This window comes from Phasianus colchicus, chromosome 1 (genome assembly GCF_987193195.1).
Source record: "Phasianus colchicus chromosome 1, bPhaCol1.hap1.1, whole genome shotgun sequence".
Classification (NCBI taxonomy): Eukaryota; Metazoa; Chordata; class Aves; order Galliformes; family Phasianidae; genus Phasianus; species Phasianus colchicus.
Window position 1 is genome coordinate 174,237,087 of NC_143436.1, and position 23,064 is coordinate 174,260,150.

The window sequence follows — 23,064 nt, forward strand, 5'->3', positions numbered from 1 at the left end:
CTGTTTTCTTGCACTTGCACTCTTGAAGTCTTTTACAATGAAATATTTTATCTTTTTTTCACCTATATGTGTTCTGGTGAAAAGCATAAGTTTAGAAAAACGGTGCATATCATTCAAGGAGTCCTCTTCAGAATAACACATATGGCGGCTCTTCAGTACTATAAATGAGGTGGAGGTTTTACAAGAGTGGCAATTTGATTATGTATATAAGGGAATAGAATTTAGGGTGAATGAACATTTCTACTGTAAGAAAAAATCAAAAATGCATGAAGAGAAAAATATCAATAGAGCATGTTCTTAAAAAATAAATATATGATGTCTAAACAAAGAAAGTTCAGTAACGAAGTAGCTGATGATCTGCAATGTGTTAATATATCATAAATAAGTTAGAGCAGGAATTTTCTCCTAATTTCCTGATAGCTAAATAGAAATGCATTTTGATGTAAGAAACATCTCCATATGTTACTGCCTATTATTTTACCAGAAAATATTGAACTGCAACAAAAATAAGCTTTAAAGCCCAGGATCTCCTTTCTAATATTCAGGTATGGATTAAACTCTCTAAATTCCCTTGTTAAAAGCATTATGGTATTCAGTTGTGTAACATGATCAAAACTGAAGTCACAGCACCTGAAACCTGAACCTCTTTGTGGTCCTTTCAAAACTGCAGACATGCAGAGTGTAAAAAAAAATCGCTGCAGACACTAGCTTATCCAATTAAATCTGGCCTACATGTCCATAGAGAACAGAGCAGCTAAAGCATAGATGGGCCTTTCAAGATTATCATAAAACACACATATATGAATGCTTATGTTACAATTTAAATTATTTTGTCTTCTTTCCATCATTTTTAATATACTAAAAACAGTCATTTTTGTCTGCTTTAATGGAGCCCTAAGAAGAAAGAACAGCCCTCTCAGTTGTAGAAAAGTAGACACAGATCTCTAGATTTCAATGAACAGCTACTAATTTTGGACTAAGAAGTGGCCAAAAAGGAACATGTCCTACAGTACAAATCATTAACTGACAGCCCAAGAGCATAGTCTCAAAGACCAGCCAAATTCAAAAGGACATAAGAATGCTGAAATACTACTAGTTCAAAGTTATATGAAAGTCAATATTCAAATGAAAAAGAATTTAGTAAAGAAAAAAAGTCTAACGCTAAACTAAAGTGTATTTCTATTTTGGATAAAAGGTTTGAATCACATTCCACTCTTTTTTAATAATTTATTTTTTAATGCAGTATGGTTGTGTGCCAACCCATAATTTCAAACAGCAAGCATGTTAATGATTCTATCAAAGATATCTAAACAAAACTTTTCTTCCTCAGCTTAACACATCCCAGGATCTAACTGTGAAATTTTACATCTACCATACCTGTATGATTTGTGTTACTCAGAGACATGCTCAGTGTTTAATTGAATTCTAACCTTCTGACTTCAATGGTATCTTGAAACAAAGGGATTTAAGTCAATGAATTTTTTTTATGGTATTTCCATTTAGAAATTTTATCTTTGTTGCTATTTCAGTGTAATTTAGTGTTCCCTTGCCTGGTATAGCAGAAAACATAAACAGAAATAGGATAAATAGAAAGCATGTGATTAACTTTCTTCGTAAGATTTATTGTATTGTATATGTTTAGCCTGACCTGTCTTATTCCTGTGCTGTGGAAACTAACCAGTGCCAGACTTCTAAATCGTACTGAAACAGCCCTCTCTAGAACCCTAATCTTTTCAGTTATGCATCTCCTTTTTCTTTTCATTCCAGTCAGTGTAACAAAACTAAACATAGCATTTCAGAAATTTGATAAAACAACTCCTACAGTCTCTCTTCAACATTATTTTTAGTGCAGCCTACAGTCATGTTTACATACTTGAATACTACTTAGCATGAATTAAACCTTACAAAAAATGCAAACAATAGCACACGTGCCTTTCCCAGTTACGTATTTCCCATACTTTGCATTAACCATTCAGTTTTCTTTTGTATCACTTGATATGCCTCTTGATATGCCTCTTGAATTTCGTTGTCTCCACTACTAACCACATCTCTTAAAAATACCTCAGGTAACTCCATCTCCTTCTCTCTTTCAGATAAGAAATGAATATATACTAAAACATAGGTCCATTGCAGAGGAAAAAACAAACAACTGGCATCCCATAATTTGTCAGTGCTGGAAAAAAATCTCCTAATTCTGCCTTCAGCTATTCAGAAGCATGGAAATAAAGCTAGCCTAGAGCAGTGTGGCAGGAAGGATCATTTGTTTCCAGATACCTATTAATGCGTGTATTTCCACTTTGCTACATTTAAAAATGAAAAAGCTGTCTCTTCTACCTGCTTCTGATGGCAGGGGATGGGTGAGGATAGGAGGGAAATACTCTGTCCCAGAGCCCCTGAGCATGCTTTGCTGGAGGCAGCGTGGGTTGGAGGGAGCAAGAGTGCAAGGGCAGAGCTGGGAAGCTGATGGCAAGGCAGGGACAACAGGCATGAGCAGACAGCAGGGAATCTCAGCAGAGACAGAAAGATGACAACTAGGGCCCTGGGAGAATTGTGCTAACCAAGAAGCCACTGAAAAAATGAAAAAAGGAATAAAGGAAAGGATAACACTAGCAAAGGATGGGCTTATTTTCAAAACCTATTTGTATTTTTCTCAGCCAGAGGCTATTTTCTCTGTTTCAGAAGCAGGTTTGCTTCAGTTTGTATTTCAATAAAGCACACAGGTAGACAAAGACAGTTCTTTGGGTGTTTTCATGTTAAGGACAGAAACAAATATCTGTGTTACTGTTTGCTGGTCGCACTTGAGAGGTGACCTAGCCCTTTCCTCAGATTAAACAGATGCTTGTCCACCCTGTTGTACCACGATTTGACTGTTGGCAATTCCACATTCCTTCCATCAGCTGACTCCAGTATTTTCCATGTAAGCAAGTTTTACCCAAGGCCTGACCAAAATCTTTCATTACACAATCTAAGATGATTTCCCCTTGTTCTACCCACCAATCCATTGTAGATATGGAGAACAGATTACTCTTTGCTGTTTGCACAGTTTATTACATTTGGAAAGCATTCTCATGCCAGATTTACATTTTTTCAGTGCTTAAAAATCAGTACAAATGACAATGATTTTACCTTATGTATTGTTACTTAGCTTAAGCTTTAGTTACAGATCTGTAAGACAATCTTCTTGTCTCCCGAAACTATTCATTAGAATATTTTTAATTCCTTTTTATACAGAGTGGAATTTGTCATATAACATCAGTTCTTATACCATTTCCATTCTTTGGAAAGGTCATTTTTAAACTCAACCTTATACAGAGATTAGCAGAGGAAAATGCACTCCAGTGACAGTAGGTACACCAGCAGATGGACCTTTTGACTCCCATCCTGCTCTCCACTTGACTTCTTTGGTAAGCAGATCCTATTTCACTACCAGTATAACAAGTGGTAAAACATCAGTGTAAACCTAGGTATGTGCAAGGGCATGCTTGTTTGCAGCTATCATGATTTTGAGAAAGTTGTTCTTTTCTGTTATGTTCCTACATCAAGCTAAAAACCTACATGAAAGACACATCTCTAAATATTGTCTACCTAAGCTATAAACATTGAGTCAGCCACTGTAAAACAGGTCATAAAGGAAAACATAATGAATAACAATGTAAAAAAGCTTTCCCAGAAGTTACATTAGTTTTCAGGCATAAAATGAGGGAATGAAAGGAAATAAGACACAGAGGACGAATACTGAAAAAAAAAGTGCCTGGTATTTTTGAAATATCCGCAGACAATTAAGAAATGTACATGCATCTTGTTCTTGTGTGCCATTCATCTGATATATAATGTTGCATTAACAAATGCAATTCAGTAAGTTATATTTCTTTCTTTGTGATTGCCAAAACATATCAAAGGATCTAAATAAATCTTATAGAGTACATGAGCTGTCATGGGTAATTTCTTTCCACAATAAATATCTAGAGTTCAAAGAGTTAATAAAAATAGGGATTCTGGTGATCTAAATCCATTTGCAGTAATTTCTGTCTAGTTGTCCTTGACATTTCACAAGCTGGTAACCTCCTCTGCTCCCCTTTCATTCACACTTCTAATAAGACAGGTTAGCTTTCTATCATTTAATAGTCACCACCTTTCAAACTGTTCGAGAAGCTTGGCTCTGTGTAGGTGAAGAGCGATGTAGTAAAGCTACTGAGGAGTGTAAAAAAAGGTAAAATTAATATTACAACAGGCACTTATTGTCTGTAAATGCGATCTCTAGTTTATTTTAATAGCTTTACTAAAACCCCAAGGTATAGTTAACAGTATTATATGCCTTGTGTCTTCGCATAAGAAAACATCCCCAAATGCGTGTTCTAATTTACAAGCCTGTGACAAATCCAAGCTGCTGAGAAATTAAACTTTAAAAATATGTCTTGGAGTGATAGAGGACCACTATTAGCACTATCATAATTGTATACCACTTGCATCAAATCTGACGTTTCTGTTTAATATGTTTTGTTAAGGGTATATCATTTTATGGCTTCCCAATGAAATCAAATCTAACCCAGACGTTTTCACTTTTCTAATATAATTCACTTCAAGGTTTTAAAGCTGCCCTTTCCTTTTTCTTTCTTTCTTTTCCTCCCAAAAGGTTGATCCCCTGGCATCCATTAATTCCACAAGAGCCCAGTACTGGGTCAATGAGTCACTCATGAGTACCTCCATTAGCTGTGTTAATTTACACTAAGGCACCTTAATGACATTTTGTCAGAGTTACCTTCCTAACTTCTAAACACACTATTCAAAAAGTAATATAACAAGTTTGAGAGGCATTAGGAAAGATTAGTGCCTGAACAGGAGGTTCTCTGGAAGTCAGGGTTAGCAAAAACTGGAGAGGGGGGTGGTGGGTAGGAAGAAATGTGAAAGCTGACTGGGCAAGTTATGGTCATTTCTGGGTGACTTGCTTCCTCAAAGGTCACTCTGCTAACACTCATTCCTCGTCCAGCTTGTACTGATTATCTCGAGAGAAGGTCGATGTTGATAAAGGGAGACACAATAAAATAAACCGTGTTAGCCAGGTTCTCCCCTGGGTATAACCACACTCATGTAGCACACACTGTATTAATTCTATTTCACCCAATATAGGTGAACAGGTCTCTTAGAAAAGGAAGCAGAATAGTTCAAATATAGTTAAAAAATTGACTAAGTAGATCTTTAATCATCTCCAGGTTAACAATCTATCGTTTACTACATTTTTCAAAGGTGGCATATTTCTTGTCACAATTCAAGATGTATCCATAAGTAGAAATCATTTCTTATTGTTCTGACTACTGACACTGCCCTATTTTCTTTATCTCAGCGTGAAACAATTCCATTCCAGAGGAGGAACGAAAAGGAATGGGAGAAGGAGGGAGGGGGGAAGGGGAGAGAATTGGAGAGAAGACACATGCATGTGGAAGCAAGAGACTGACCTACAAAACTGCAGCTTCCCTAAGAGATATACATTCCTTCGCAAATGTTCAGTATTTATTTTTCAGTTGTTAATGCAACATTCTTTCAGTGTGATTTGGAAGTTTTCTTTAAAACATATTGAGCTTTCAGATCACTGCTGATGCTTAAAATCTCAATTTACTTGCTAAAACTGACCCACTCTGTCTTAAACAATAACCCATGGAAAAGGAAAAAAAACAAGGCAGATTTTACTTGTCTAAAAAAAATAATTTAAAAAGATTTTTAATTAGACATGGTAATAAAGAATTAAGGCAATTCTTTATTCATACTGAACAATATACAATATTATTCAGTATGGTACTTGAAAGTAAAAACAGTGGCCATCTTACAACATAAGGCTTTGAAAAATGGAAGATTAATTCATTACACATGCTGTCTTAAATTATTTCATAACCTGTGCCACAGCAATTAATGAGATTAGTGAGATCAGAGATTAAATGTGCTTAAAGCAGCTCAGATGAATTTAAAATATATGATAAAGAATACATGAATAATAAACACTTTCTGTTATAAACAGTTCTGAATGTTTATTACTTTGATGGACAGTCTATATTCCACACACCTCATATTTACTGTAAGGACTGAAAAACATTCCAGCGTGTATATCACATGGGATTCATTCTTGTGCCACTGCCAAACATCTACACTTAAAGTTGTGTGTGCAGCCAGAAAGAAGCTACACAAACATGAGGAACACTTGGACAGAGAACATGCTTTAAGATTTTATACTCGTGTAAGCTCTACACAGCTTTTCTTTAGCACAGCACTGACTTTCTCAGAGGATCGCGATATAAATATTAGATGCTATCAGACAGCTGAGCATGAATTCTAGGTTGCTTCACACTCACAGAGCTGAAGCCCTTTACTGTGGAAGACAGAGGTTGCTGTGCTTAAAAAAGAAGGAAAGTAGGAAGAGACTTTGAGAGGGTTTGTTGGTGGCTCCTAAAAAACCTTACTCCTTTTCCAGTGTCTGAAAACTCGATTAAAATGTGCCAGACATTCCAAGTAGCAGAACAGCTGATCTGAAAAAAAATGAGGTATTTGTAATATTAATAATAGTTCCGTTTTCTGCCCTTTCTCAGAGTGAACTCCAAGGCCTCAGGGAAAAGTTGCCCCCGATGTCATGGCATTGAGAAATGTAGTTCATTAAGATCTCAAGCAACAAACAACAGCAACAATTAGCTGCTTTACTCATTCTTGATTTATCACTAAGAAACACAGACTCTACAAATGAAAAAGGCCTAAAGGGTCAACTAGTGCATCCTCCAGCCAATTCATGATTGTCCCTGATGCTCTTCCACTCTTTTAGCAATCTATATTTCTAAGAATCTTGAGACATAAGGATTTTACTGCTTCCCCTCATGAGGATATTCAGAATATTGAAATTTTTACTTAACTTTTCATACAATGTTGGTTAAGTAGGCATTTTTTCAGCTTTCCTCTGTCTTACCTCTTTGTTCCCTGACAAATAAGTCTTCACCCTTTCATACAGCTGCATATTTCATAGCATTTATGTTACCATGTCTTCACTCCTCAACATTAATTACCCCGCACATACAGACATTTTTTCCTGTATTCAACTCCTTAAATAAGTTTTCTTCTCTTACGGCTCTCTCCAGCTCAGGTATATATTTCCAATGTCTGTCCCCCAGAAGAGAAATTGCCAAGGTTTTGTTGTATCCAGCATGAACACACACAAAGAATCAAACAAGTTAAAAACAAAAACTTGTGTTCTCCAAGAACATGAGAGCTATGCAACAAATGAAAGACTAAGTAAACTCCTTCAGAGTTTAGATGCCATGAGATTCTTTAGTTGCTATAATTATAAGGACATAGCTCTGGTCTTACTGTAAGCTTTCTATTATCCTGCTGATCTTCAAGTTTCCTTATTAAACTAAATACAAAATAGAACTGCATTTATGTATGCCACTTAGGCTACGGAAGTATAATGCAGACTTATTCCAATAGTGACTTTATATCAATGTACAATTAATTTGATGATATGACATATTGAATGCTGGTATTAAATACAACTAAAAATCTCTTCTCCTTTCTACCTTTACTTATTCTTTTTTCTCTTTACTCTAACAGCCATTAATGACTTAGCTTATTTTCAAATCTGCCTTTGTTTATCCTTTTTATGCCTTAAGCCAAATCAACCCATAGTAGATCAACTCAAGACTAATTTCTAAACTCAAGTGCCCTGTATTGTTATTAATTAACAAAACCATATTTTAAACAGCATTTTTAATCCCTAAAGTATCCCTGAACATACAGATCAGGGATTATCTGGAAAAGACATTTATTGGCTAATAGACCTCATCTGTGCCTCCTATATTAGATTTTCTGAAATGACTTAGCTCCAAGTAGTATTTTGTTTTCTAGTGGCGTAACAGAAATGTATACATATATATATATATATAGAATATATCTCTAAATCTGACTCTAGGGCTTTACAGCAGACTCCCAAATGTATTCTAGAATAAATAATTTTACAGTCTTTCCCCTAGTGTGACTTCGACCTTTAATTGTTACTATTTTATCCAACCTTTCCACAACTCCTCTCTTAACATTCAATGACATCAAAGTACTTAGCTATCCTACATGGTCACCTTTTGCCTTTCTTTACTGAAGACGAACATCTCCTTTTGAACATTTTTAATACTCGTTCAGTTTGAATAACTTGGTATTAGCAAAAATACATTTTATAACTGCAACCATTATTCCTTCATTATTCCTGCATCCTTGCAACAGCAGGCAGTGGCAGCTGAAATTACCCCACTTGGTTCACAAGACTCCTAGCGTTTTCATACAACCATTTCAGTTCCTTATTTTATTGATAATTCACGTGGTTGCTTGTTTAGGAACAATCCTTTCATTAATTATACATCCTACTTGAATATCATCCCTCCGTCTGTCCACAGATATTCCTTTATCTTTTGCTATGCTTTCATGTATTTAACTGCCCTCCTCCTGTGTGCTAAAGCCGGGGAAGAAGATTACAGTCACTTCCAACTGTCTTCCCTTATTCCTCAGTTTAAGGCTCTTATTGTTGTTTCAGCCCCACTCCTTGAAGGCCATTTTCCCAGATATTCCAGTGGAGTTCCAGGAAAACCAAACTTTATTGAAAAGGAAAAATCAAAACATCAACATTCTAATTTTAAATAAATTGCTGCATGTTAAATACAATAAATAGCAGCTTTAATTCCTTCCAACAAGTATTGAAATTACATTCTTTTTTTTTTTTTTTCCAGAAAAGCAACAAAGCTTTATTTAAATATTTAAAATATTAAAATTTATTTAAATATTTAAAACATTATTAGCTTCAGGAGGAGAATAAATAAATAAGAAATGAGTTTCAAGAGGGCTAGGTATATTTCTTTTCTTTAAAAAGCATTTTCTTCTATATCTTAAGACAGCAATACAATTTACAATTTACTTTTTTTCTAACTAGAAACTGAATAATAATACTATGGTTTGTCTATATACACTTATGAGACTGCTGAAATACTTATGGAAATAGGAGCTCTGGAATACAACTAAATTAACAAATTTACTTCTTCTTTTGTCAACTTAATTAAAAAATATAATGGTAATGTGCCCTTTTCCTGCTATGAGTGGCAGTTTTGAAATAGAAGAGGTCTGTGTTATCTTAAAAATAAAGTTTAAGAGAGCAATAAGGCAGTCTTTGCCTACCTTATTACAAGAAAATGAGAATTAAGAATGGACAAAAGTATTCAAAATATTATAAGATTTTTTTTTCTGTTAAGGTTCAATGTATATGAACAATAGCTTTTTGTATTTAACAATAGGTAAGGAATAACAACAGTAAAATCACCCTGCTCTCCGGCTGTTTCTGTATATCGTGTAGAAGTTGTTTTAATCTAATGTGTATTGTTGCATAATACCCTCAGGCACAGTCAAGTAAAAGCTAAAGCTGTACAGAAAAGCCAACATTTTAAATGGGTCTTGTCATTAATGCTTTATTAATTGCCCGAGGCAATGCAAACCCAGAGTTAGGCAAGCTATAACGATATGACACTTTAAGGTCAAATCCAATTCCTGCTGTGTTTTATGGAGTGGGCCAAATATTGAGTTAACAGCAGGAAAGAACAATTTATTGGGCTTTTCTCCATCTCCTGATTATCTGATCTAAATTAGATCAGTTTGGTTGTTTTTCTGTAAAAACAAAACACCTTTTGTCCACTCAACATCAAAGAATTCTTTGATTGTTTCTTTTTGAACAATAATCTTTAGTAACATTTACTTTAGTTAAATATCTACTTTAATTAAACTAAATTTTCTTTGAACTGAATCTAAATATAAAGACATGAAACATAAAATCTTCTTTATCCCAACATGAATATATGTATATATATATATAATACGTATATCTTACCTTCACATCTGAGGTATCTCTTTGGCTATTTCTCCAAGACCTGGCTACTGAAGAGAAGGTTCGATCTGGGTGGTCAAATTTGCCATCATTTGCATTTAGAAAGAATGTTGTAAAGGGCTCCTGTAGTCAATGAAATGAAGACGGATTAAGAAAAGAGCAGAAGGAATCATGCAGCAGGTTTCTAATGAAATCCAAATGACTTCTGCAGATCAAAATACTTCATAAGGGAAGAATTAAAGGAAAATACAGCACCTCATCTTTGTATCTATGCATGATTACCTATACTGAATATATTAGTACATTTATTGGTGCTTACACAGTTTGCACACACCAATCTTGAGTTCTGACAGGAAAGGTTATTTTTTATATTCACTCGGCCATAAGACTGATTATTCATCAGTGACAGACCTATGTAGAATAGTTCCAGTTTACTATGGTTGCCTACCTCACTGCAATCATCATAAACACTCCCTGTGTCATTTATATTACCATGCTTTATTTACCCTTGTGAGACAGTATGTCAAAATAAAATCTTAAAAAATCTCTTTCTTGGATTTTTCTTTTGTTTTCATTCAATTTAAAAGACCTCAAGAGATGCCATGTTTCCTCATAGTGAGCAGACTTTCTGTATTGACGTTTTGCGGCAGGCTGTGGTTACAGGGTGTCTAACTTGACCATTGTTTATGAGCAGTCAAATATCAACTACCATGTTTTCCCTATTCAAACTATCCTTCATCTCTATGCTAGGTTTTTAAACTAGTATACAGAGGCACTCAGAGATGAATTATCTAGAATTTTTAATTTTGCTAATTCTATCTGAAACTGTGCACCCGATACTTACTAAATGGAAACAGCTATTAAGGAAGAGCTCAAGTCTCTGATAGTCTGAAGAACCATTTTTTATGTAACTGCTTACCCTGGCAGGGAAGGGCTTGACAGTGGACCAAACCCTTACTTTGACAGTAAGATCTGACTACTGAGATCACTCCCAATTTCCTGGTTTTCCAGAGCCATGAGATTAGCTCCCTGCTTCAATTAATATTTGGCAGTATGTCCACGTGGATGGAGGCAATTTCTTCTTTTTCTCAGAAGTGCTCTGGTGGCTATGTGAAAAAGTTGAGTTTCTTCCTTTAAAGTCATACCCAAATTTACTTCCTTGTATATGTGCTCATTTGGAAATTTCATGAATCTAAGACAATTTGTAATCACCAGATCACAACTGACACTAAAGTTCATCTACTATTTGAATTTTATACTATATATTCACCATTTCCCTTTCTGAAACTTCTGAACAAAGCTTCTCAATTAATGAAGAAACTTGGAGGGAATTATGTGCCATTATACATATCTTGTTTAAATTATCCAGGACTCAAGAGGACTAAAGTAATTCAGTTAAAGTAGCATTTAACAACAATTAAAGATACGTAAGGAAATCATTGATGCTCAGGTTCTGAAAAAAATCTAACAAGATGAGGAAAATAGAAAAACAGGGAATTCAAATTTTCAGAGATCATTCTTTCTCCATTCTTTACTTTTCACGTCTTCCCAATTAATCTTTTCTACCATATGCAATAGTTGACACAAGTTACTTTCTTTCAAAGAGAAAAAATCCAAATTTCTCTACCTAAGGGAGAAGAAATGGGATGTCTCTGTTACTGCCATCATAGTATGCTAGTACTTCAGAAGTAGCTTAAAGGATTTGTTTATTTTTGAACAAATATATTTTTTTCAAGGGACAAAATCTTAATTTTCAGAGTATGTGACTTCAAATATGCCACCTTTTTCATTATAATAATGTAAGACATTTTCCTGCTTTCCAATTGAATGCTGAGTCTTTTTTCATCTTTTTTTCTTTTAAGACATAGGGAATTATTTTAAAAAGATACATTCAAAAGAATATATATTTATGTTAAAAAATATAAGCTCAACAGCTATTTCTTCCAATAAGAGACTCACAAGATGTGCTAATTAATTAATTTAAAATAATTAAACCAAATGAAAAGTCAGCACAATACAATTTCTTGTTGGACCCTAACTCCCACTGCACAATGACTTCGTTTGCATTTGTGAATACTGAAGCAGGTAGTGCAAATCAAGTGAGAAGGAGGTTTATTAGTTGAACAGAATGTTAAAATTTAACAGTAGCTCAACATGATGAGCAGCATAAAAAAATATCAAAGAAAAACAAAATAAGGTTTTGTACATCTATATTTTTCATTGCTTTCTATAGGGAACTTTATTTAAAATATAAATGAAAAAGTGTATTATTTACATCTAGAGCTAGTAAACTGAGAACAATATAAACAGAGTTGTATTATATTTATTTTGCCTAAAGTTCTATTATTATTATTATTATTGTTATTGTTATTATTATCATTGTTATTATTATTTTAACTTTACATTCACATTTAAATACGTTAACTTTAGAATTGCTTTCATTTTAACTATGTATTCTCCACCAAAATCTCTGTATATATTTGCAGTATCACTGCAAATTATGCTATATTTTTCTACCTTATCAGTACTAAAAAAATGTATATATTGTTGATGTGAGCACAAACAATTCTGTCCCCTATCAGCCCCTGCCTATCACTATTGTTCCTTGTAAGGCATGTAGTTTCTTGTCGGCGGGTCACTACTGGGTTTCTGAAATCAGTAGTTGATGGATTAAAAAAAGCAGAAACCAGAAATATGATGTAATTACAATAAATTATGTAAAAATATTAATCCAAAATTCCATGACAACATTATTTTAAGCATCTGAGACAAATATACAAAAGTAATAAAATTCATAATCAAGGATTAAGCCTTTAATAGTTGAGCACTACAGGGTGCCCTATTATGCTATCCGACTATGACCTGTTGTGACTATCTTTTTGGATTTTTTAATCCTTAGCAGAAATTCAGAGCTTTCACTAGCTTTATCTCTAACCTCTCAAATAATTTGAAAGTATTTTTTCTTCCTCTGGAAAGTCAAGCGCTTATATCATATAAATACAATTCATAACTCATTCAATATATTCATTTAAATACTGTTATTCTACGATACCGATTACTGTCATCTCATGTAAAGGTTTTGTTGCTGTGAAAGGTATAAAGCTGCACAATGTTTTCATTATAACCCCATCTCTCTCATTGCTAATATTCTGAATGAAATTCACGCCTTGTTCGCTGCCAAAGAGAAGAGAAATTTATGGGCCACTTGATCACAGTGTGTACAAGCTTGAGCTGTAGGAACAAGGAATTTTCAACTCACTGGCATTTTTTTCCTTCATCTCCCCTCTAACATCACAAAGTCCCACTAGAATCATTTATGGGAGGAGTAGAGGAGAGAGGAGGAAAGGTTGTGTCATGCCAAGATATGTCAAACAAAAGTGTCTTTTCAGCCATTTGTGAACTAGAAAAAGAGGGTATTTGGAGTTTTGTCATAGTGATGTACACCTTTTATCTCAGATAGCTGTGAATGCCTTGCTCAGGTCTACAGAATAGGAGGCTTGAGTTCATTTCAAACTATTTACAAGAAAATTTAAAATCTTTCCCATCTTTGATTTGGGGCAAGTCATACCTGACTCATAGAATTTCTTGTAACTTATGCAAGTACTTAGTAGCTGTAACAAAAGCTGAAAACCAACTGTCTTCTGCAAAATTCTTGATCAGTTCGTAATCATGCTTTTTTATAGCAGTCATTTGATGAAGATGTAAATAATTTATGCCCCATCCCTACAGGTGTTCAAGGCCAGATTGGATGGGCCCCTGGGCAGCCTGGTCTAGCATTAAATGAGGAGGTTGATGGCTGTGCATGTGGCAGGGGGGTTGGAGATTCATGATCCTTGAGGTCCCTTCCATCCCTGGCCATTCTGTGATTCTGTGATTCTTAATTCACGCAAACATAGTTTCTTCAGCAGCAACTACTGAGAACAACAAATTGCACTGTAACTCTTGCTTATTTCATCTGAAAAACCATAAAAACAGCACTGGTATTCACTTTCCACATGATTCAAGACACAGTTCCTTCTTCTGCCTACTCTTCTGTTTTCTGTCTACTTTTCAGGCACACATTCATGTCACTACAGTATATGGCATTTTGAAATAGGATGCTTTGTTTTAACTATTTTGCCATCTGTAACTTAAATATTCACTGGTCCAGATGGAAAACAAATGAAAATAAATAACTCTTGAAACAGGTGGTAAAGTAACAGATTCATAAACCATGAGTAGTTCACTTCATTTGTGCAAAATAGGACTATATCAGCAGAACAGTACATCCCCTTCCAGAGCACCTTTTACTCTGTTTGCTGGAGAAAACTTGTGGATGATGGCTCAGATTTTCTAAGGAATAAGTAGAACTTTTTGGTTTATTTATTGACTTCCCTGGTTTTATATCTAAAAATGTGAGATGTGTAGAAGACTTCAGCCATGGTTATATGAGGGAAAAGCAATATTATATAAACTCTGGCACTCTACGTTAGTTTTTATGATATTTATTAACCTCGCTGAACAATACAGTAGATTTTCACATTCAGTATCTCTCTCTATAAAGAAGTCATCGAATGTTCAGTAATCTGCTAATTCACTTAGAAAAAATGCTGATTGCTTTCAACAAACAGGTGAATTTAGAGATAAAGCTATTTTCTGAGATCATTTGGGTCTCATTTGCAATTATAGCACCAAGCATTTCTAGTCTCAGTTTCTTATAACCTAGATACAAGATTCTTTCATGACATTTCAGAATTCTATCAAGATTACTATTCCTCAGTGCACCATGGATTTATACAAGTTAACGAAGAATTGCAATTTCAGTTCACATATGTGTAAATGGTGCACATATATTTGTTGGAGTGAGCTGCAAGAAAAATAGTGTGTGCGTTATCATGATTGGGAGAGCTTCAAACTCATCCATACAGTCTTCAGGTGGGACTGTAACTAACCTGGAGAAGCCTGGTGAACCTGGCCGAACCATTTACTGTCCTAAAAGCGCCTTCATATTTCCCTTAGAGCAAATTGTATGTGTTAATCCACTGTCATTTTTTGAAAATGTAATTAAATTGGTCACTTTAAAAGATGGATGGTTTATGGAAACTCTTAGTACACAGAAGAGTTTGAGAGAAAACTGTACTAAAGTGAAAAGCTTATTAATGGCAAATTGGTGGCAGAGATTGATGATATCAAAATAATAAAACTGGAGAGAACTGAGTCTAAGATATAAATTGCACTTTATAAAAGTAGCCTGATAGATTAAATAAAGGACAGAAACAGAGGGAAATATAAGACAGTATGGAGAAGAATTGACTCAGAAATGTGATATTGTAGTGCTTTCAAAAGAATTGACAGGAATCAAATTGCATCTGTCAAAACCAAGAAACAAAATTCAATCTTTTTTTTTTAAGATTTCGTGGCAATTACAAAATTCTGTATAGATGTACTCCAGAGTGGCTGAAACTACCTTTCTTAGTGCAACTACTGTTTTCTCCAATACAAAGGTCTAGGCATGTATTTTCTTCCCCCTAGTTTTAAATTACTCTACATTATTCTGCTCCTGTCTAGGCTCATTCCCAGTGCAGTTTTTGTCATTGTTTTTTTTCTTTGTTTGCTTGTTTGTTTTCTTCAAATGTCTCTTTTTTTTTCTTTCCTTTTACTTTTATTCCTTTATTTACTCAATGTTCTTCTATGAGTTCATTTTCCATTTCTCTTTCACTATCATTTTGTTGTTCCTTTCTGACAAAAACTTTTTTACAATAGAGCTTTTTCCTTGAATCATCTCTAATCTTCTGAAATACTGAAAGTGTTTTTTCTTTCTGAATCTCTCTACTTCTCATTGCCTTTTCCTGGACTAGGAAGCAATTTGTTTTTTGTAAATAATTTTTACAGTCTTCGTAAACGTGTATCAAAAGATGATTTCAAAATTCACAAAATTCAAGGAAGAAATCCTTATTTAAATGCCAGAAATCTCACTTAGCTTTATCTATCAATTTCACTGGCATGATAATCTCCCTTAGGATTTTTTATTTACTACTTAATTGCCAAAAATCTCTCACTAGGATAACTATGACTTTGTAATCTATGATCTTTCACTGTCACTTTACACACTTTTTTTCAAATCTTTATTTTGGTTTTCCACTTGCAGCTATATCAGATCTCAACATGTTTTTCTTTTTCCCCTTTACTGAGCTTTATAGTTTCCCCAGGCTTGTCTTCCTTTCACTTCTATTGTCTCCTCCCAGTAGGGACTGCTTGTTCTAATCACTTGTGTTTAGAAAGTCCTCAAATGGCTATCTAGGTTTGCCATTATTTAAATTCTCCCTAAGTTGTTCCCTACCTTGCCACCAGTAATCTCTGCCATGGAAAATACTACTTTTCCTTTTGATTTCTACTTTCTCATCTTCAAATATTCTGTTAGTTTTAACAAACATAATCTGTCAGATGCATATTGTGAGGTCATCAAGGTAGAGAACTTTTTCTCTCACTCTTTTTGTGCACGAAAGAAAGAGAGTGAGAACACCTATGGTACTATATAAACAACAGCAGTAAAAATGACACAGCATTAGCCTAATACAGGAAATGAATATTCCTTGGTGTGCTGTACATTCAAATAGCAAGCAGACTTTCAGACCTAGGAATTTGCCGACTAGCAAGAGAAGATCTTTAGTTGAATAGTAGCCAAAAATAATAGATAAACATGCAATTAAAACCATTGTTTTAAATAAACTTTAGCTGAACAAGAAAGCACATAAAATGTATTCACAGTACATGAATAATTTAGCAGCATTAAAAAGGAGTCCAGAGATCACCCTTTAGGGGAGTGTAATCAACACTTTGTTTCCCAAGGGTTTAAGGAGTATGTCCTGAACTCACAGACACATTAATTCTTCCCTTCTGAGCAGAAGAACAGAACCTAAGATGAGTGATAACACAGATCTCCACCTCTGTGCAGCTCTGTTTTGGCTGGTTGTGTGTGAAACATGCTTACAGTGCATCTTATGTGACAGATTTTTATTGTCAGAGTGTAGTTTAAGTTCAGTAATTACACAGTGACTCAATTCTTCATGAATTCAGGTTTCTGTATGAAACCTTAAGTCTCTCATCAACAATCCATTTTCCGTAATTCATTCTGTTTACACGTAAACCAAATAGAGATTCATTCTATCATCTTTGCAGTTTGGCCCCTTTCTCTAGGTCTGATTTTAAGAAAAGGATATAAGGATGAGATTACTAGGACTGAAAGAACAGTTTGAAGCTGGAACCTATATTTTTGCATTACAGAAAATTTTAAGTTATTAATCTACCAAGAAGTATAGATCATTTGCATAAATATTACTCTATATTATTTTAATATAGAACTGGTGCTTTAATTCCCCTCTCACTCTGACACAGTCAGATGTGGTTTTTGTGAAAGGTTTTTCTTTAATGTTGTGTATACCTATCTGTAGTTGAAAATAACAAATGAACATGTGAGTAATATCAGTTTTCTGTATTAATAGAGTCCTTTCAGATGGATTTAGTTTTAAATGGATTTTTTTCATCACATGGTTTACCCTGACCTTACACCACCAAAGTTAAATATATTTTAGACTGCCTAGGTAACAAAAAACTCCTGATGACTACTGATGAGTACACATAGTATACACAGATGATTTATGGGACTTTTAGTAAAGAGCACTGAGATTTTTATACAGAGGTAGTTGACAGAAGAGATGCTGTAATTAAATTATTAATAAAAATCAGGACCTAGAAATACTTACAATACGAACAAGCCACGCCAGAGTAGAAGTAGATGTAGAATAGTGGGTGTTGTAATGGTAAGGTGGAGTCTGATCATCTTCCCATGTCTCATAACGTTCTGCATAGAATACCGCTCTCTTTGGGTTCAAAGCACCAATAGGCTGCAAAAGGATAAGAGGGCAAACATCAGCCGAAGGACAGCATGCCTGACATGTCATGGCTTAATTCTATGTTAAGACTTGCTACCTATGAGATTCTGCAATCAAACTCATTCCATGCTGTAGTAATCCTTTCAGATTGCTGTATTTTTAGAATTGTATTTAAAGGTTTTGTGAACTGAAAGTGTTACGACTTTCCTTATTTTAATTGACAAATGTAAGTGTTCAGTACCTGCAAACTTTCAAAAAGTTGTTTCCCAATTAATTCAGTAACATTGTTCTGGAAACAGACTTCTAAAACTGCATTTAAAATGCACTGAGGCCAAACTAATATTTCTGTTGCTGTCATTCACCATAATCACACAGCTAATGAAAACTGACTTTTGCTCACACAGGATACTTTGTAATGCGCAGTTCATGATGAAAAGATTTCACACAGACCTGCTGATGGTGTCTGGTGATCCTAAGCAGAAATACTAAAATCCATGCATAGCCCTGCAAAACTGGATTTACTTTCCGGCTGAACAAAGCAAGGTTTTACTCAAAGAAATGAACAAGCTTTTTCTTAAAAAATGCACAAAAGCTTGGAAATTATTCACCAAGTCTAAGTCCATTCTACTTATACATAACAGACAGTCTGTACAAATTGGGGAAAAAAAAAGAAATGTAAGACAGTAATAGGAATTGATGATTTTGATACATATATTCAGGTGATGCATTCTTTTCTATAATTTTTTTATGTTCTTTATCTCAATTTATTTATTGTGGAATCTATTTATTACTGCGTGATAAAAAGACACTGAGATAAAGGAAATACAACATTAACTAAATAAAGTATTGAAATGAATGCTAAGTGATCTTAAATCAGTTTATACAGATGAAATATTAGTAGTGTATTGTCTAATACCTATCTACAAAGAACCTTCATATATTAGATTTTCTAATAAAATTAATCAAACATACAGAGTTTAATACTTAGAGGAGAACACATTTTCAAGCTAAAGAACTTACTACAATTTTTAATAATTACTTGTTTTGAAGTTCTCAAGTGTTCAGTTAAAATTTCTATTATCAATTCTTGTTATTAAGGGAATTACACCCTGAAAATAAACATTTTGATCTTTTTCAAAATGCTAACAATTATTCTTGCATTTCACTCCAAAGCACAGCTCTTCTGAGTTAACATCTACAACAAGAATTATCAGTACAAGGTCAAATCATTGTGTTTCACTGCACTACATATGTAACTGAACACTTCTAAGTCTACAGATATTTTATTCCTAGTATTGCTATGTTTTTTGAGATGACTTTTTAAAAGACTGACATAGAACTTAATGTTTTCCAATTTTAAATACCACAGCTTGTTTTTAAATAGTGCTTGATGAAAAGTTACATTTAAAAGCACAATGATTTTGTTATTTTTCACATGAAACACTCTTGAGGCTTAATACTTTGCTGTGTCATGGAGATGTTAATAGCTTTCACATACGTGTAAAATGTACAAGTAATCCCTAAGGATCAGTGTTATCTGATGCAGATTGCACTGCAAGACCTCACAAAACATTCTTGAAAAAGAAATATGAGCAATTCCCTAACACTTTCCAGGCTTGCTTCTGAACTACTGAAAAAAGAATAAAATAAATATTGGTGTTTTTGTTAATTTGATTACACATCCTGGCACTTTCAGGAAACACACCAGCATTACTGCAGCACATAGGTTGCCAATACATTAAAATCACTGTCCAATGACTTTCTTGAAAGAGTAACTTATTAAAAGACATTGTTTTCCTATTGGGCTGACAAACTGTGCAGATATATGTGCACTTCACTAAATTATTTGGGGGTTCTGGGTTGGTCTGTGGACTGAATGGTATCTGGCAATACCACCCTGAGGACACTCTGCATCCATGTCTCCACCAGAACAAATTCCAGTCCCCAGTTGAACATTTCCAAAGCTAAGGCAGTAATTCACACCAGAGTCTGTTTACAGCAAATGTTCACCCCCTCTGAGAAGGATATACAAAACGGCAGATGAATCTGTGAGATTGCACTTTGTAATGGAAAAACTCCCTGAGAATATTTCTTTCCTCCGCTGTGAAGGTGTATCTTGCCCTGTGCTACACTGAATTCTGAAGCTATGAACAAGAGAGGCACAACCCGTCATAATGTTATTGTACATACATACTTGAAAGCACTATAAGGAAGGGATATGGTGATCATGGCAAGGTTGAAATTCAAAACTCCATGTACTTCAATATATATTTGAAAATGATCAGATGTCTATCATCAAATCAACTATGCAGAATTTTTTTTACTGTATAATGTTTACAGTAGTTAGAAGAGTTGTGAAACAAAACTGATGCTCCAAATCAATTATAAAATGTTTTATTTTGTATATTACCAAAATACTGCTTTTAATGGCAATTTAACTTTAAGTAACTTATTTTTATACATGCATATATATATATATATATATGCAGCTGTATATGGAAAAGGTATTTTCTCTCAAGACCTTGACAATTCTTTCCTAAGGCACATAAAACATAATGTAAATAAATCATCGTGTTTTCAAGGTTCTTGAGAGAGAAGTGTTATTTCAATTTAGAAGATAAAAGATAGGTTACAAGATTGTGCATTCCCCTTTTATGTAAAATATGCCTGCACAAGTAGCTAAAATAATCTACTTTCAGAAGACATATGTTCAATTTATTAAATGATAAACCTAAAAAGCTGTATTCTGAAGATTACCTTCATCCTCATAAAAATTCTTTTCAGAGTCAGAATCCATTTTTCTTTCAATTACTTTAGGATTCATTTGAGGGAAAATGCTGAAATGCACAAAATATCTGTTGAATAAAGTGGACTGTTTAGGTGAAACATTATGAGAGTCATCCAGCTTCTCTCACAGATGGAAATTTTCATGCTAAAACCTTTCTGAAGGATGTTTTGTGGGAATTTCCTAGCAGAGAGAGAGGGGAAGGGAAAGGAAAGGGGAAGGGGAAGGCAAGGGCAAGGGCAAGGGGATAGGGAAGGGCAAGGGGAAAGGGAAGGGAATCACGGGAAGGGAAGGGAAGGGAAGGGAAGGGAAGGGAAGGGAAGGGAAGGGAGGGGAAGGGAGGGGAAGGGAGGGGAAGGGAGGGGAAGGGAGGGGAAGGGAGGGGAAGGGAGGGGAAGGGAGGGGAAGGGAGGGGAAGGGAGGGGAAGGGAGGGGAAGGGAGGGGAAGGGAGGGGAAGGGAAGGGAAGGGAAGGGAAGGGAAGGGAAGGGAAGGGAAGGGAAGGGAAGGGAAGGGAAGGGAAGGGAAGGGAAGGGAAGGGAAGGGAAGGGAAGGGAAGGGAAGGGAAGGGAAGGGAAGGGAAGGGAAGGGAAGGGAAGGGAAGGGAAGGGAAGGGAAGGGAAGGGAAGGGAAGGGAAGGGAAGGGAAGGGAAGGGAAGGGAAGGGAAGGGAAGGGAAGGGAAGGGAAGGGAAGGGAAGGAAGCAGGGGAGATGGAGATTTTTCTCTACGTAGGAAGTCCCACTTTGACTTCTTTGGAGATACTGTATTGAATGAAGAATTGATCTGTACTGGGATTCAGGATATATGGGTTAATTTTGCCATTCCACAAACATTTCTATCTCTCCTGATGTAGGAAATCATACACTCTGAAAATGCATTAAAAGTGATCATACCTCTCTTTTATTTTACTCTACAATTAAACGTCTTGCTGCTTAAGCACAATTTGTGTACATCAAATGAATGTAATTCCTTCTGCAAGAAGGAATTTCAGTAAATAAAATAGCAAGCACAGAGCAAATTGAAAGAAGTCTACCACCAACAGTTTCCTTAGTTGTTTTTCATCTTTCAGCAAAGAATAAACTAATTTACTCTGATAAGGCATATGCGCTGCTAGATGGTAACTTCTACATAAGGGTAGTCATTCACATTTCCTTATTGTATGAATGAGACATTTCTGATTTTATTCTTACAAAGGATATACATATGGAATTTTTCATAGCTTTTCGGTGTCATTCTCAATCCAGAAAGTCAACTAACACAGTTTTAATCCAATACTATAGCTATAAAATGCTGGTAAACTCTATAAATGGAATGATCCCTCCATCTTCATATAATGGATGAAAATATTTTTTTTTTCATTTCATTGAGACGCCTTTACTGTGCAAACTAGTTAAAATGACATGCACAAAAAATATAAAGACAAAGGTTAATCCATATATTGACTTTCAGTCCAGTACTTTAATGATAAGACTAGTACGGAAATTAAAGTTGAGTGAGACAAATTGTTCTGAACCTTAAATACAAAATTATTTCTCTAAAATCTCACAAAATGTTTTTACCAAATACATCACTTACTTTTTTTTTTTTAATTAATAAAAAAAAAAGAAAAACAAAAACAGATAATATACCTTCTCCTAAAAAGCTTTTATAATACACTCTTTTTTACAACCAAGCAAAACATCTCCCTCTATTTCAATGTCTATTTGGTCACTTCACTTCTGATGTGACCAAAGGTTGCTGTTTATTTCATGCTTCTGTTCCCATTTAAATATAAAGTAAGTATTTACTTTAACATTAAAAACATGCTTCTATTCATGTCATTCTTTTTTTTATCTGGCTAATCTCTTCAGAGATCTGGCCTTTGAACCAGTGTATTGTCAATACATCTAGTGTTTATATCCACTGGACATGTTATGCTAGCTCATGTAATATTTACTGTTTTGCCAGCTATCTTCATAGAACTACATTCTCTCATGAGAGCAGAACTGAATGCAGCATCCTATTTATCTGGCCACTGAAATATGCTGCTTATCTTGACTCTAATTCATACAGCAGCTACTTTATCTATTTATCTCTTTTTCTCATGCACCGCACAAAATTGTAACTGGGTACAAAAGGAATTTTGAGTTTGGATTTATTTGGTTTTAGCTGAATACAGAGAGCTTTTTCTGACTGTTTGCTTTTTTTATTAAATAACAACAATAAACATCAACCTTTAAGTAGGGCATCTCAGCAGGGTACTTTAAAGTTTATAATAAATTTGAATTTTATCCAAACTTAAAAACAGCTTTTCTTTGGCAGTCTCAAAACTATCAACTGACATAAGAGTTCTGTATTTTCAAAGTATGAGAATTTCACCTGGTAAATTAACTTTCTATTTAAGAAAAGGAATGTGTAGTTGTGTGGCTTAACCCAAGTGAGAAACAAAATAATTTTTGTTTTGGTGGTTGAGTTGCATACGATAAAGAGGGAAGTTTTAGTTACAGAAACTGATTTAATTTTTCCAGTGAGAGTGGCTC

General features: G+C 34.6%; 1 protein-coding gene across 5 annotated transcripts in view; it reads right to left on the reverse strand.

Annotated features, from left to right (window-relative positions):
* Positions 1 to 23,064, reverse strand: part of NBEA (neurobeachin) — a 472,765-nt gene that overhangs the window by 59,014 nt on the left and 390,687 nt on the right. For all 5 annotated transcript variants that reach the window (XM_090133132.1, XM_090133143.1, XM_090133133.1 and 2 more), the window contains 2 exons: positions 17,632 to 17,772; positions 9,893 to 10,012 (listed from right to left, as the gene is read on the reverse strand). In XM_090133132.1, the coding sequence (XP_089989258.1) occupies positions 9,893 to 10,012; positions 17,632 to 17,772 (261 nt within the window). The remainder of the gene's footprint in view (positions 1 to 9,892; positions 10,013 to 17,631; positions 17,773 to 23,064) is intronic.